Source organism: Echinops telfairi, unplaced genomic scaffold (assembly GCF_000313985.2).
Source record: "Echinops telfairi isolate 266 unplaced genomic scaffold, ASM31398v2 ScPeMD7_70;HRSCAF=299, whole genome shotgun sequence".
NCBI lineage: Eukaryota > Metazoa > Chordata > Mammalia > Afrosoricida > Tenrecidae > Echinops > Echinops telfairi.
Window position 1 is genome coordinate 17,294,904 of NW_022103968.1, and position 16,847 is coordinate 17,311,750.

Sequence of the window (16,847 nt, forward strand, 5' to 3'; positions counted from 1 at the left end):
TTAGAAGAGGCCACAAATCCCCAGCATCACGATGAGCTGATAGAGGACATCTGTGAACGGGGGACAGGGGCCGACATGTTCAGATGCAGGACCGAGAGGGTCAAGGACCACTACACACCAGAGTCCTTTCAGGGGTCTTCAGCGGGCATTCACAAAACTCTCTGTTTTATACCAAGTCGAGTCCGCATTCCCGTGGGGTGGTGGCATAGCGAGTTACGAGACAGGCTGCTAGCCGTACAGTCAGCAGTTCAAGAGCACTAGCTGCTGCTTGGGGAACAGTGATGGGGCTTTCTACTCCCGTAAAGATCTACAGTTTTGGAAACTCACAGGGGTGGTTCTCCTCTGTCCTATCGGGTCGTTATCAGTGGGCATCACATCGACGGCACTGAGTGGGGTGTGGGGTGTGGGGTTTCAGTTGTGTCAGTGCGGAGACTGACAGCTCCACCCCGAGGCCGGGGCTCTGGAATGAGTCATCTGTGTCTCAGTGTAGGGCTTTCATATAGAATGTCCTCAGGAAATAAGGACCTACGATTGACATCCAATGGATGTGGTGCTCTAAGTGCACCCTCTCAGCTTGTGAGTCCAGAAAACAGCCGTCTTACCCTGACTATGGGTCTTGGTTGAAATGTGTCCTCCTCAAACAGGCTTCCTGGATGCTAGCCAAACCAGGCCCACCTCCCGACAGACAGTCCTATCTTCTACGGCCTTGGTGTCTCATTCACCCATGGTGGCAGCCTCCCCATCTAGACCAGTGCTTGGGGCTGTCGTCAGAATCCCAGCTGACCCTTACCACCCATTTGCCGTGTGCTGGACTTTGATCGAGGGTCTTCATCTGTCCCATTAAAGCTTTGCCACAACCATGCATGATGTGGGCAATTATGAGCCCATTTTTACAGAGAAAACTGGGCAGCAGATGAGGGAGGTCATCACCCAAGGCCACACTGTGTACGAGTAGCAGCGCCGTAGCAGGGACCCAGAGAGGCTCGTTGAATGAACAGATCGTGGCAAATCATAGTCTCCAAACGGAGAAACCCAAGAGAAACCAGTTGGTGATGGCTTTGCTGAGACTTGGGGTGCGGCCCCCAGTTCTGCTCTATCTGCTTTTAGCCCAGCCCCCCCCCCTCCCTCAGAGGACTGGGCTGGCTGGAGGAAGATTTTGGTACCTGCCCCCCTTATGCAGGTGTGCTCTGAAGGACTGTTTTCAATTTGGAAAGGCTTTGCTGCAGCCCAAGGTAAGCTGCCTTGAAAGCACACACCTGCCTTTTCTGAGTGTTGGCCCTGGCCTTCTCGGAGGCACTGTTTTTCTTACCTGAGAAGCTATAAAGACTCGAGAATCCCCTGCCTGTAGTGAGCAAAGAGAGAGAAGGCAGAAGGTTAAAGACAAGGTAATCGACTCTACTATGGCTCTCATACAACCTTCCCCCAGACCAACCTCTGACCACCCCACTGCCTATAGGACAAGGTCTATATGCAAGTACAAAGGCTTTGCCTCACCCATCTCCTCTTCAGCTCTCTATGGAGGGGTGGGGATGCTTTTGCTGGAAAGGACCAGAGAGTGAATGTTTTCAGCTGTCTGGGCCACAGGATTACCATCGCAGCATGTCTCTGGGGTTGGGTGTGCTGGAGTGCCCAATTAACCTTTTCCATAAACATTGATAGTTAATTCTGTATCATTTTGGTGGATGGGCGTGTGCAGGTAGAAAACACTGCATTTCTTTTGCATTTTTTTCTAGCACCTAAAAATGTTGAAAAACAAGCCATCTTGAACTTGTAGGCCAATCAAAACCATGCAGCGCCTCAGCTGTAGTTCGATCACTGTGCTTAAAGGATAACTGGAGGGGGTGAGGGGGGAAGGGTTCATGCACTCAGCTGCACCCTGAAGGGCTGGAGGTTCGTGTTTACCTAGAGGAGCCCTGGTGGAATAGTGGTTACACTTTGGGTTGTGACCCGCAAGGTCAGCTGTTTGAAGCCATCAGTCCCTCCTAGGGAGAAAGGTGAGGCTTTCTGTTCCCTTAAAGTGTTACAGTCTCAGAAACCCACCGTGGGCAGTTCTACCCTGCCCTCTAGGATTGCTCTGAGTTGGAAATAACTCGGTGGCAACCACAGCCAGGAGAGGTGCCTGGGAAGAAAGGCCTGGTGATTCACTTGGAGAAGTGAGCCGGGAGCCCAGGTCTACCCTGGCACAGGGGCCGCCAGGAGTTGGAATCCATTTGGTGGCAGCTGGTGTGCTGATCTAAGTCACTCCTACGGCCCTCCACCTTCTCCCCAGGCCTTACTCCCCCCTCTGATGCACTCCCAGGGCAATGCCCAGTTCTCTTCCCAGGAGCTGTCTATCATCTTCCTCTTCGCTAGATGGCAAGGACAGGGCTTGCAGATTTCTGGACCCCCCAGTGTCCAGCCCAGAACCAGCTACAGTGTTGGTTTCCCCAGGGACCTTCCCTAGGCCTTGGCATTCCGGGCCTGGCTCATTCTTTATCATCATCATTATTATTATTCCGATGTCCGTTTGGAAGCTCAGTACTTCTTACTTAGCATGGAGGCCATGGATAGAACTTTCCGGAATGACAAACTGACCTCAATGCCTTAACTTGGGATGAGCTGCCCCTCCCAGCCGAGAGGACTCAGGAGCAGGTGCAGGCTGTGGCTCCAGGCACGAGTGGTTTGGCAATTCGGTCAAAATGCTCAAACCAGCTGTGCCTGTGGACGCAGCCCAGAAGTGGATGCAAACCATCCGGGAAACGGGGCGCTTACTGCGGAGAATCAGCTCCATCACCAGGACACCGCCAGTCTGGTCCCGGAGGAGACGCTTCCTCTTATCACAGGTCTGGAGACCCAGCCCCACAGGGGGGAGGCAGGGGGAAGGATGAGAGAGAGAAGAAAAAGAGGGAAAAAAAAGAAGTTACCACCTGGATAGTCATATCCACTCAGCCAACAGTTATTAGCTACCTTGTTTGTTTGTTTGTTTGTTTGTTTTTTCATGTAACCAAGTGAGAGGTTCTTTATCTCTGCTCCAACTTGATGAAAGGAAACAAGGAGTCATTCATAAATGGCTCAAACTCATAAAGAAAGGGGGTCTGAGAGAAATCATGCTGGCAGGCGGTCCATGGACAGGGGCGAGAGGAACCCTGTTTCTTTTGAGGAGAAGGGAGGTTTTCTGTGTGCTCCTCTTATCACAACCATTTGATGCGACCCCTGGCAGACTACTCCCAGTTCTCTTTTGTTTCTTTGGTTTTCCTTTTCGCTGTAGTGTTCATACGGGTCCTTTGGTGAACTATGGAATGACTCCCCATCTTTTCCCCAGCCCGGTGCCCTCTGGCTTTCTCCATTCAGACTTGTAAGTGACCACGTTCCCGTCAGGCAGATCGATAGGAACAGAGTCTCCCATAGCTTCGGGCTGTTGCTGTACACAGAGTAGACAGGTGGCCTGTGTGGAAACACAGAGCCTCTCCTTCCTGAAGTCTCTGGATCAAATAGACCTGAGAAGGTTTAGCAAATGACGTGTCTGAGACTGTGGTTCTCCACCTTTGATGTGCGTCTGAGGACCTGGAGAGCTTATTTATAAACAGGTGGCTGGGCCCACCTGGACTTTCTGGTTCACTAGGTCCAGAGCAGAGGTTCCCAAGCAGATTTGGCTTACTGTCTCCTTTTCAGAAAGCAGATTAGTCAGTACCCCCTGGCAATGAAGCACTTGTACTTAGCCCATTATCCAACATAAAGTGTAGGTATCTGCTTCCACAGCTCTCCTCCCAACCCCGGCCATTCCAGCATCCCCCAAGTTTACCCACTTTGTGAAACACTGCTCTGGAGCAAGGGGCCATGCTGACACAGTGATTAAATGCTGAGCTGCAAACCGAAAGGTGAGTGGTTCCAGCACACCAGGAGCTCCATGGGCGAAAGATGTGGCCGTCTGCTTCCATAGAAATTATTGGCTGCCATAGAGTTCTTTATGAATCACAGTGGCCCTAACTAAGTTTTCTGAGACTGCAGGCCTTTATGGGAGCAGACAGCCTCATCTTACCCCATGAAGTGGCTGGTGGGATTGAACAAGCAACCTTTGTGGTTAGCACTCCAATGCTTCCCGGGCAGCGCCACCTTGGGAACCCAATGGGGCAGCTCTTCTCTGTCCTGTAGAGCCACTTTGAGTCAGAATTGACTCTTGGTCAGTCGGTGAGTCAGTCCAGCGTGGTTCCTGAGAATTTGCGCGTCTCCTAAGTTACGGAAGCTGCCGCTGCGCTTTGAGAACGGCTGCTCTAAGGGGTAGTTGGATTTGTCTGAATTCATGGTGTGTGGTGCTGGGGGGAGTGGAGAGGCAATGGGGGGAGGGATCTGAAGGCACGAGCTCCACTCCATCCGTCTGCACATGTGGAGACTACTGCAGCACCTCTCTGAGTTTGCCCAGTGGCCCCCGTCCAGAGCTAAAACTACCTAGCTTCTAGGGATCCCCGGAGCCCCTCCTTGCAACCTAGACCTGGAGTTCCTTTAGTGCTCTCTGCATCTTCCAAGCATTTCTGCTTCCGGGCCTGCTGTCGTTTCCCCTGACATGGCTCGCAGAAAGGAAAGGACAGTTGGCACCTATCGCCACTCTCTAAGAAGAGGGCTAAGTGACCAGCGTCAGGTCGAGCCACTTGTCCATTGAGTGGGGATGGGGATGGGAGCTTCTGCCCTCATGCCCAGCTCCCTCTCCTCCAGGATGCCCTTGGCACCCATTCACACGTAGGTGAGGACAGCTGCCTGCCCCCTCCCTTGCCCTCCCTTGGCTCACACGCTCTGCGGGGGCGGAAAAGGGGCTCACCACCGGGCAGGAGAGCTTCTCGCTGTCACAGACGAACGTCTCACAGTGCAACCAGACCTTGGAGAGCTTGGGAATGTTCTGGAACCGGAAAGCGTTGAACTGGAAAGTTGCCCTGTGATCTTTTCCATTCTCATGCACGAGAACTGTCTCGTCCGTGGGACAGCTGAGGCACAAGGAGTTGGGGGAGGGGGGGAAGTGTTACCTCTTCTCCACAAGCAAGGGCTTTGGAGGCAAGTTTCTACACAACAATGACACCCCCTTGGGCTTGTATCCTCCCTTATGGGTGCCAGATGGTGCAAACAGTTACCATGCACAGCTACTAATTGACAAGTTGGAGGTTGAAGTCCATCTGGAGGTCTATTGATTAAAAAACTTCTGTAGCAGTGGATAGCACCATGGCTGCCCCCCCCCCAACAAATTTTTTTTTAATTGGAGCCTCCTACATCTCTATCACAATCCATACATACATCTATTGTGTCAAGCACATTTGTACATTGGTTGCCATCATCATTCTCAAAACATTGGCTTTCTACTTGAGTCCTTGGTATCAGCTCCTCATTTCCCCCCTACCTCTCCCCTCCCCCCACCCTCATGAACCCTTGAAACTTCTTTCTAACTTATTTTTATTTCCTCATGTCTTACACTGTCCAACGTCTCCCTTCACCCACTTTTCTGTTATCCATCCCTCAGGGAGGAGGTTATATGTAGATCCTTGTCATGGGTTCCCCCTTTCTGCCCGACTTCTCTCCGCCCGCCAGCAATCACAGCACCCCCCACCCCCAACAAATTAATGTCCCCTCTCCCCCCAAACAGCTCTCTCACTGAATTGTAGCTTCAACAAAATACTGAGTCAGAGAATGGCCCAGTTATGCCAGAGACCCTTCAGGCTCTCCCTGCCCACCTCCACTCTCCCCAAACCAGAGTGTCCACTCTGAGCGGTAGTGGAGGAGATGAGCAAGAATCACCAAAGCTCAATAGCTACACCAGGGGTCAGACGCTCAGCCCTGCTTCTGATGCTGCTGTGAATATTTTCCAATGTGTGAAACACGACCCTTGCAGGATCGTTTGATCAATAAACCTGAGATCCTGGGGTGAACTCAAGACACTAGTCCTTGAAATAGCTTCAAGCAGCCAGAGTGCCCCAGGCCTGGTGTCAGCCAGTGGAAAATCATGTAAGCGGACCTTTGTTGGGGTGGGGACTGAGGGAGGAAGCAAGTCACGGGCAGACCTCGGGCTCTTGATACCGCTGCCTGTTGGCCCTGGCCACAGCACCTGCCCCTCAGACACAGATATCTCTGGGCTGGACAAGCTCTCGAAGTGAGGCTTTCACACCACTGCTGCACGAGTCTCCTTCCCCAAACAGGGTCAACCTTTGAGCTAGTCATGCTACTTTGTGTATGCATGTGCACACGGACATGCCTGAAAATATATCTACTTGATCTCTCTAGATGGGTCTGGGGTGACGCACATGGTTAACCATTTGGCCGTTAGCCGGAAGGTTGGCACTTCAAACCTACCCAGAGGTACCTTGGAAGACAGGCCTGGTGACCTACTTCCAACAGGTCACACTCTGGGAAAGTCTCCAGGGAAGCTCTGCTCTTGCACTCAGGGGCTCACCAGGAACTGCAACGGACTCACCACAACCAATGGCAGCAGCAGCAAGCACATCGTGGGGTGTGCTTAGAAAACTGGGGTTCCTCCCAAGTGGCCCATGGGAACATAAAGCTTCTTGACCGTTGTGGGAGTGGCTTTCCAATTCCCCTCTTTGGCTGTGGCCTTTGTGCACGTGTTAAGGTATTGCTTGCTTGAGAAAACTCACTCACAGCTCCGAGTTGATCCTGTCTCCTAGCGACCAAGTGAGGCAGACCCTACTTACATATATTTATGTAATCTATGTTTATATATATAAATATCTAGACACACATATGTAGATATCATTCACCTCATTTGACTATGCTTGAATGAAGAGGCCCAGGTTCCTCCTGGAACCCTTCTGACTCAGTGGGTTGACAGGAGCCCTCGCTGTTTCAGTCACTCAAGGTAATTCACGTGCACACTAGAGTTTGAGGATGACTTGCCTCAACTCCCCCAAAGCCATTGCTTCTTCTCCCATATGATACATCTGTCAGGGGGGACACCACCAGAATTCCCACAAGGCAATGACTCGGGTCAGGCAGAAGCCTTTCTTTGTATGGCTCTTACCTGTGAGAAGACCCCATAGCTGAGAGTCAATCTAGTCCCAGGTCAATCAGTCCCTGAAGGCATTTGATTGTACCCTTGTCAGCAGAGCCGAGGGAATCATTCAATGATGGAAGTGAAGCAAGCACACACACTTACCTCCGTAGGGAGCTAGGGAGCAGGGCTGGCACACACGGTGTACTTATCAATGTTTGTGACATACAAATAACTACTTACAGTCTCCAGCTTGATTATCTACCTGTCTCTGGCCTTGGCCCCAACGTGGCCTTAGTGAATCCTAGCAATGACCCTGCACGTTGATCTGCTTTGCTTTGGGGAAAGGCCTCCTCTTTATTTGATGTGATCTGTGCTAAAACTCTTCTCGGTTTTGCAAAGTTGCTATTTGAAGGGCTTCTTGGACAATCACATCCAGAAGTCCACCATGTCCAATCCTGAACTCTATGATTCCATGCTCTCTTATCCAGAATTCCTTGTCTCCAACAGCTGACACAAATTACAATTCCTTTGTCATAACAATACACAGGCTCACAATCTCAATGCTATCTGGGACATACCTGGACAGATAGACAGATAGATGAGACATAGCTAGATATTCCTCCAACTACTTACTCAGTACTTCCTTCCACACCATAAGTAATTAACACATTTTTATCTGAAGAAGAAATAAGCTGTAGAAGTTTCTCCTCCACGGTTCTTACCTTCTTTCCTTTCACTTGGCTACAGCCTCAGCTCTGGTCTTATTACCTTTTGCCTCAGGAGTTTCCACAGTCTCTGCACTGCTCATTCCTCCTTCATATACAGACTCTAAACTCTCCTGCACATGACTTCCAGAATGACCTTCCTTTCGTGCAGTGGCAGTATACCAGTCCTCCTCTCTAAACTTTTAAGAGCTCCCCATTATCCTGAATCAAACATGAAAACGATACTATTTAAAGTGAATTGAATGTGGACGACGCTGTGTGCGAAGCTTTTGAAGGGTGATCTAATTATTCGGTATCCCAGTTCTGGTGTCCCAGTGACTGGATTTGAACCTATCATCAATCCCACAAAGGCACACACCATGTAACCTTCCTTAACATCTCCTGTCCCTCAGTTTAGGAGTCTAGTGGCACAGTGGATTAGGAGTGTGTCACTGTCCACAAGGTCCACCGTTCAAAACCACTAGCCACTCCATGGAAGAAAGACGAGGCTTTACTCCTGTAAAGAATTACAGTCTTGGAAACCAACCGGGTCCTATAGAGTTGCTGTGAGTTGGAATTGACTCAATGGCAGTGGGTTTAGGGGTTTTCTTTGTTTTGTTTTAGTGCTTCGGTTTCCTCATCTGTAAAATGAGGATGACAATGATAATACCTTCTTGTAAGACGGAAATGAGTTAATGCATGATAAAGCTCCCAGAGCAATGTCTGATGCCTGGACAGTATTACACAATGGTCTCTTCATTAGTACTAAGCCTGGAAACACAGACCTTCCCTGGCCTGACCCTGCCGGGTCTCAGGCAGAGCAAGGTTGCTATGGATACACCGGAGCCTCCAGGGAGGAGTACCTACCCCTTGTTGATCAGCTGCCACTGTAAGGGATACATGAAATCAGCCGAGGGTGTGGCCCAGCAGCTGTTCAGCACCACCTTAAACCTGGGGCAAAAGCAAAACAACGATGTCACATAGAGTCTGAGAATCTTCTGCTGAGAAGCAAACTGACTCCCGGTTAGTTAGTCTTTGCACCATTCTTTATGTTTAAAAAGATTAAAATGGGAGGAGCGGACTTACCGAACGCTTAACCCTTTGGCTTCTACTCCCGCAAAAAGATCTGAACCGATTTCTGAAGTTTCCAGCACAAAGGGGACTTCCTTCTTAGTGGAGAACTTGGCATTCTTGGGAAGGAAATTGACAACGGGCATTACGGATTCTCAGACTAAGCGGTAGAGTCCAGCAGAAGCAGATGAATGGGCATTGGGTGGGGGTGGGAGTCTATTCAAGGGGATAAGTATGAGAGACCCTGCAGATCCTAGGAAGCTGTCCCTCCCACGATGTTGGTACCTTCTCCGAGGGGACAGGGCTCACCGTGTTCTCGATCTCTTGGTGCTGATGAGACACACACTGTATGTCTTGTCTTCTCTTGGCCAACAAGGAACAAGATTTGACCAACAGAAGCAAATGGAATCCAAGAGTGCCGAGTCAGTGTGCTCCAGTGAGTCACCCCAAGGCTTGGGGCCTAAGGGCTTGTTCACCTACGTGTATCATCTGAGCCAAATTCAGCCCGGGTTAGAGAGCTTATTCTCTGGTTCCCAGCACATTGACCAAAGAAAATCAGAACCATATGTTATTGAGCACATCCTGTCAGGCACTCTTCGGAGTCTTGGGAAATTCTCTGCATCAGGATATTCTGTCACTTGGGACAGGTTGGTGAGCAAAGCAAAGGTCTCTGTCTTCAACAACCTGGCATTCTAGCAGAGGGACAGACAATCAAAAGCAAGTAAAGTAGATAATATGTTAGGTAGGCTAGACTATGGAAGCTAGAAGCTATAGAACATTATATGTTATACCGAAAAAAGATTAAAGTGATAGATCAGGGAAAACAGACGAAGTGTCAGAAGTGGCTGAGTGGAATTTTGCATGTGGTGGCTCGGGAATCATCATGGAGAACAGGACAGTCGAGCTGGGCCATGAAGGTGGTAAGGAAGTCACTTGGAGTCAGCCAGGGAAGAACTCTTCAGCCTGGCAAAGCACGGGCACGGGCCTCTGCCCAGCCAGAGGGAGGAGGCCGCAGTGGTGGGAGCAAGTGAATGAAGGGGGCAGGTGGGGCAGGAGATGAGGTCAAAGAGGCAGTGGGGCAGATGCAGAAGGGTTGTGGCGTCAACCCTGTGAGCCACGGAGAGTTTTCACCACGACTTTAGCACAGAAGCGACAGGTTGTAAACACGGGCGTGCTGTGTGCTGTCTTTATCAGGGAGTTCTGGGTGAGTTATGAGGAATTATAGCAGCATTCTCAGTTGACTGACCCCCCAACGCTCAGTCTTAGGTTCACGCAGCTCCGGGAATGACCATCAACTACTCTCTGTGTTTATTGTCCAGAGACAAAAGCATCTCAACAAATGACAAGCGTCCTGGGATGCCCCTAGTTCTGTCATTCACTTGAGACCCGCTCTTGGCAAGTCAGCCTGTGGGGCGTCCATCTGGAAAATGGAAAACCCCTTTGCTTTTATCAACCTCAGAGAGATGTTTTTAAGGTGGTCAAAGCCATGCCTTCTGACGCCTTCACCTCACAAAACGGTTGAGTCCCGACTAGCTAGTGACACAAGTTAGGGACGAGATATGCCCCAACTTGTCACAGGCGCTCCTGTGGAAAAGATCTACACGTTGCTTTCGCTCACGAGCTCAATGGGAGATAGTGATGAGCAAAGCGATGGCTCCAGGCAGGGAGGAATGATACGATGGTGACTGGACCTCCAGCCACACGCACATGTTTATCTTGGGAAAGAGCGGAGGTGGTAGTTGTCTTGCAGTGGTTGTAGGATTGTCAGTCACATAATGATATGGCATGGTTCCCAAAGACCAACAAGAACCAGTGGACAGGTACTCAGGGCGGCAGATTTTGTATGCTAATCTGTCCATTATGGGCAGGCGCAACTCATACCCTTGTCCTTGGAAGAACCTGGAAGGCCGCCTTTTAGTAGTCCCACAGAAAGGGCTCCCGTCTTTGAGTGGAAGGTCAAGTTTGATGACTTTTGAGTTTTGTTGGGACTCTGGAAGTCTATGGCTTTGGCCTTGACTGCTTAGCCTCTGCTTGTATTCCATCCCCAGCTTTCCCATTTCTCTCTAGGAGGAATAGTTAGTGTGATTTTGATCAAGTATGGGTCAATCTAATTCTACCACAGATGTTCATTTCTATAAAGGTGATGACGCTGGCTACAAGTTCCTCCCAGCACCCTCTGGTCCTTCTACTTTAAATGGGGTCAAGGCTACAGCAGAAGAATGGCTACTTTCTCAGGCTCTTAACTTGTGTCAGCCACTCTGCTCAGTGCTTCCTAGAGTTATTTGATTTAACTTCTTATTTAACAAATACAGAGATACAGAAGTCCGAGTCACACTGCTAGAAGATGGCAGAACAGAAAGCAAGACCTCGTTTGCTGACCCACGGCTCTAGGCTTCCCCTGTCAGTCAGACTCTCCTCCTCTATTTTGAATTGGGAGTCCGAGCAGCTTAGTTAGTGCTGGGCAAACCATGCCTGCGCACTTGGCAGGAATGAGCGGGGTGGGGGTGGAGAGAGAAGAGGGAGGAAGCAGGACACGGGTGAAGCCCCAGCTTTCGGGGCTCTCGGAATGCTAAGCAATTAGCCAGGCACTGATTCCATTGTGCTATGTAGGGCAAGGTCCTTTCCCTGGCGATTTGATGGAAATATATGCAGGGAGCAGTTGTGGCTTCAGAAACCCACAAGAATGCTGTGAAAGCAGAAGAATGGCCGAGAAGAAAAACACCAACGGCCTGGGGCCGCCATAGGCAACTGCGCCCACTGTGGGAATAAGAATCATACAGACATCTCTGCTGCATTGCAGGGCCCTCTCTCTACCCTGGTCCTTTGTCCAGGAGGGTGCTCAGTGGGCCCCATGGCAGGCCTCGGCTTCCTTTGTAGAACAGATCAAGGACATATCCTCGGAAGTCCACCAAGCCTCCCTGGGGAAAAGACAGGGCTTTCTACTCCCGTGAACAGTTGCAGCCTCGGAAACCCAATGGGGCGGTCCTACCCTGTCTGATAGGGTCGCCATGAGTCAAAGTGACTTGATGGCAGTGAGTTTGGAGTTTGGGCACCCAGCCTCCTTCATTGTTCATTGAATTGATTCTTCTTACAAGAGAACAGTTCCTCTTCAGTTCAAAGGCTTGCTATCTATGCCTTTCAATTCAGGCCTACGTGGTTGATGGAGGCTGGTGATTTTCCACAATCCTGGTACCTCTTCATTTTCAATGATTTGGGAAAGCCAGCCTGGACTCACCCCTGTAATTTTATCTGGTTAAAATAACCAGTTTGCACTTCTGAACGGGAATTCAGTAGTCAAGGCAGGCTGTCATCAGTTTGTCCCCTGAGAGTCTTGTCAATGTGGGGGATGTCTATTCTTTTCTCTGGACAGCCTTCATCAGTCCCTGCGGTAGTGTCAGCATCCTGTGATGAACTTGCAGTGCCACACTGTATTTACTCACTCCGATTATAGATTAAGAAGCTGCACAGGACTCCTGCTCTAAGGACCTCACCGCGAGGGTTGTGTGGTGAAGGGCAGATCCAGACTTTGGGAGACACGTAAGCTTACCCAGGAGTTTGGGCAGGCAGTAGTTAGGCACTTGACAGACAGCAGAGAGATTGGCACTTTGAGCCCACAGAGTGCTCCGTGGGAGACAGATGTGGCGGTCTGCTTCTGTAAAGATCCACTGCCTTGGGAGCCACCATGGGGGTCGAGGCAGGGTTCTCCTCTCTCCTACAGCACCACCATGAGTCAGAGCGGCCTCAGTGTCAGCGAGTTTGGGTTCTGGGTTACCTCATACCATTTGGGGAACCCTCTTTATCAAAAGAGCAACTCTTCTGGGGACCAGACAGAGGGCTTTCAAAGGAGCCTCTAAGAGTGAGGGACCTGGAACCTTAAGCTTCACCACCATTATGGGATGTTCATTTGCATAAAAAGCCAAGACACTAGGGTTAAGAGACGTCGTCCTAGATGTAGGCAATGGAAGAGGTTATTCTAGTATCCTTCTAGTGCGCCTTCTGAGTTCAGCAGGGTGAATAGCTTCTGGGGAGCACGTAACACAGCTCAGGAAGCTGAAAGTCAGTCCCTGCTAGTATAAAGTGCTTTCCCTGAGGAAACCTCTCCCTGTCTTAATAGTCCATATCAAGATTTCTATTTCTGCCTCCATCCACCCCTTGCCAGCTGGGCAAGCCAGTACCTCTGAGCACACGCCTCCTCACTGGAAGCTCCGGGTTTCAGATCTAAGCACTCCCCTCACCTACCCACCCCCACCCCCCATCTATATCGGTGGGCAGCTAGGGGAACAGCCATTGCATATCTAGTTTCTCTGGAACATTTCATCTCGAGAGAGGCCCAAGTGTGCCTTTAACTTAGAAATCAACATAAGTCACATACACCAACTAAGGCATCAGTGGCCATCCCCAAACGCACACCGTTGCCCTGTCTCGGGCAGGAAGCTCTATAGGGGATACCCAACGTCTTAGTAAGAACTAGATCCTAAATACAAAGCTCTAGAGGGCGCTGTCTTAGAACCTCCTATTGATTACGAGTGAGAAACACTGACTGTTATCTTGTCTCTGGACCTTGGGTGCATCATGAGATTTCCTTAGACTCTATTTTTCTTATCAGTAAGATGGGAAAGTTTGGCTTTATTGCTTCATGGCATCTTTCAATTGTTCTACCCAGCCTCTGGATCTGACTTCTTGCCGTATCGAGAGTAGAAAATGGTTTAAAGCTAGACTAAAGCTTACATCTCAACCTGAATTTGAGAATGAGACTCTGTACCCAAATCCCACCGAAGGGTCCCATCATCTCCTGGAAAGGCCAGAGGACAGTGAAAGAAACCTGGAGGCCACTTACAGTGTAGAAGTTGAGAGACAATTGGCTTTCAAATGTGCCCATGCTCCCGTTCTTCACGTGAACAGTGGCCACTCTGAAAAGGGGAGAGAATTTTGCATAAGGACTGAAACATGCCTGGTTGGCAGGGACTGCAAGACACACACAGGCAGCCAGCCCTCCTCTCCACAGAGCGTCTTACCTCTGGTCAAAGGCAGCCTGGTTCACCAGGTAGGTGGAGTGGTAGGTGCAGGAGAAGGAGTAGTTCACGGGCTGGTTCTTCACGATGACTGTGCTGTCGTTGGAAACAATGTGGCTGTAGAAATGGTAGATGGGGGGCTTGTACTGCAGAAAGGAAGAAGGCAGTTCGGGTAGTTCCATGGCCCACGATGCAAAGGAAGGTTAGGGAAAAAGCACGTGATAACTTGGGAGAAAGTCCGAAAGGGAGTCATGGATATCTGCTATTGGTAGCAGCCCTTTTCTCTTGTTCTTAAGTGTGAACTGAAAATACTTGCAGAGCTCTTGAGTCAGCCAAGATTATTTAAAATAATCTAAGCTGAATGCAGTACACACACACACACACACACACACACACAAATCCACATATGCATTTGGTTTCTGATTAAAAAGGACCAGTGAAAGATATTCTATTTCCCTGGCCCAAGTATCCAAGTGAATGCCTTCACCTGCCTCCTAGTTGTAGCATGGCTACTGTCTGGTCCTCTGTTCTCACCAGGGGACACTATTTCTGAGATGATCTTTCCAGACTAGTTGGACTCTGGAATCATAGACCAGTAGGGCTGCAAGGGGTCTTAAATGTCTACCCCAGACTGTAAAGGGAATTTCCTGTCCATCCTATTCGGATGCTCAAAGAAAGTATGCGTTTTGTTAAGCAGGCCTAGGACTCTTCCCACTCAACCACTGAATCCTTGTGGGACTTTTAGGAAGAGGGGGCATACTAGAAATGTTTTTGGTCTCCGCTTCTGAGACCTATCAGACCAGAAGCAACAGGAGGCTGGATCTCAGAAGACCAAGCCTTGTGTGACTGTGGCCCCGGTTCTGGGAACGGAACTAGACACTTTATCAGAGGTCAAACTTTCCTCTTCCGTAACACAACGGTACTTAGCAAGAGATGCTGTCTTTGGTTCCTTTAGTGCTCTGACTCCATGTCCTTTTTAGGATCACCTTATGAACTGTGTCCCGCTTTGGTCTCTGACTTAAAATGCTCTTCCAACATTCACTTTCTCGCCACTTCAAAGTGCTGGGGACAGAGGACATCCCACCCACCCCAGAAAATGGTAATTAGTGAGCTCTTGCTGAGGCACGAGAAGCGGGGGAGTGGGGTGGGGGGTGGGGGGGAGGGGGTGGTGAACTTGGTTCGACCCAACAGCAGGTGAGGGACTTAGCCGACGTCAACAGAAAGTGAACCAGTTGCTGTCAAGGCAACTTGCCTCATGGCAGCCCCTGTGTGTCAGCGTCACACAGCTCCATGGGGGTAGGGGGATGGGGGTTCAGCATTGGTTGTTCTTTTGAAGACCAACAAGTCTTCCTTCCAAGTGCCTTTGAGAGGACTTGCACCTCTCACCTTTTAGTTAGTAGCCAATGGAAGATAACTTATAGCCCCACCCAGCGACACGGAGGGTGGGGCGAGGAGTAGGAGGATAATATTGATATCCAAGAATCATCTAAAGCAGGCAGAGGGGAGGAATTTAAATAGTACTCCTATTGGGTGGATCTGTGGACACAGTACCGGGATGATTACCTGGGTGGGGGTGGGAGGCAAGGAAGGGGCGATTGGGGGGAAACGGGGAGTCAGTAGCAATGGGGACAAGAAGGAAGAAAATGTCCTAAAGTTGCTTGTGGTGATGTGATTGAATAGGATGGCATGATTGAATTGTATGATATGCTAATTATATCTCAGTAAAACTCTTTAAAAAGAAAAGGGGGTGGGGGTGGACTATAACTCATATCCCAGAGAATTTGGGAATCCTGATTGACTTTCAAAAGAAAAATGGTGAATTCTGAGTCCTATCAAGGGTGGTCACTGACTTTTGAGCGCAGTTGTCATGTGGTACGCGACTCTGCATTGTGTGGCCTGGCCTTACCTCGGACTGCGTTCCACAGTAGGACTTGTTTTTAGGCGACAGATCTGGGATTACAAACTGGTAGTAGCCTCCTTCGTGGACCCCATTGTAACACAGCCCTCCGAGGGCCAGTTGATGCACTTCCCATCCGTAGGGGCACTCGGGGATCTTAGTGATGATGGTTTTAGGGTAACAAAACACGAGGATGACATCTGGAAAGGGCACACGAGTCAGGGGTCAGAGGTGGTGCCCCCTCCCCTCTGCCTGGAGAGCACTGGCTTTCCGCCACCCTGACCCTGCAAACCTCCACTGCTCTGACGCACGTTCTCTTGAGATGGCAGCCATGGGAACTGGACCTTCAGCTTTAGCTCTCTTTGAAGAAGTCTGTCTGTGACACGTCAGACAGGATGTGTTGTATACATGTGCACACATGTTACTACAGCGTGTCTGTTGTTTTGCAAATGCCCATGAAAATGAGCACCAAACCTATAAAGGTCTCTGTTTTATGCACTACGCCGCCTGATGGCGCAGGGCCCCAATCCAACATCTAATAGAAAACGTGAAATGGATGAATATATGAGTGTATGTGTGTGTGCATGTGTGTATAATTTTTCTAAGTACAGTTTTTTGCCTTTTTTTGCGTCTTATACGAACAGCCTGACCTGGGGACTTTGGTGGCTTCTGGGCTACATTATTGCGTTTTTGTAACAAGGTGAGCACAGAGCTCCCAGCTTCGCAAAAAGAAGCTCCCAGAAACTGGCCTTTCTAGGAACCGGAAGGGCGCCGGGACATACCTGCTTTATTAGGCGTGCATGATCTCGCCGAGGCCTCTGCAAAGACGGCCAACAGGACCAAAGCCCTCATCCTCATTGCTCCGCAGAAGCCTGTCCACGCTGGGTGGCCACACCAAGCTGGCAGATGGTCACGGTCCAGCCAGGGCCCAAGTCTTGCTCTTTCTAAATGAGAACCCCAAGTGAAGTGTGAAGAACAAGGGTGAGGACACAACACACACACAATTTTTCTGGGGACATGTCCAAGGGAGGTGGGACAATGTTGTCTGTCCCCCGATCCCAGCCAACCCAAGAAATGGGGCTCTTACCCCTGGGCGCGTCAGTGGCTGAGAAGGTCGCTCAAGTGCCCGATTGCTTCATCATCTCTGGTCTGTGGACGCTGTGGACGCGGATGCTTCTCACATCTTCAGCCCCAGC

At 50.0% G+C, this 16,847-nt stretch overlaps 1 protein-coding gene across 1 annotated transcript; it reads right to left on the reverse strand.

Moving 5' to 3' along the window:
• Positions 1-16,509, reverse strand: TECTB (tectorin beta). The gene is made up of 10 exons (XM_004700925.2): positions 16,434-16,509; positions 15,661-15,851; positions 13,758-13,900; positions 13,580-13,652; positions 8,758-8,861; positions 8,539-8,622; positions 4,793-4,955; positions 2,752-2,824; positions 1,310-1,342; positions 1-50 (listed from the first exon to the last, which is right to left on the reverse strand). The coding sequence occupies exons 1-10, from the start codon at positions 16,507-16,509 to the stop codon at positions 1-3; spliced, it is 990 nt and encodes a 329-aa protein (XP_004700982.1).
• Between the last annotated feature and the right edge of the window lie 338 nt (positions 16,510-16,847).

Bases quoted from the DNA above. Each gene is read 5' to 3' on its own strand.
- TECTB (XM_004700925.2), bottom strand. From the start codon at position 16,509: ATGAGGATGAGGGCTTTGGTCCTGTTGGCCGTCTTTGCAGAGGCCTCG. The intron at 8,862-13,579 runs GTAAGTGGCCTC...TTCCTTCCCAAG, and splicing joins TGTCTCTCAACTTCTACACT to AATGCCAAGTTCTCCACTAA. The intron at 1,343-2,751 runs GTAAGCGCCCCG...TGCTCACTACAG, and splicing joins GATGGAGCTGATTCTCCGCA to GCAGGGGATTCTCGAGTCTT.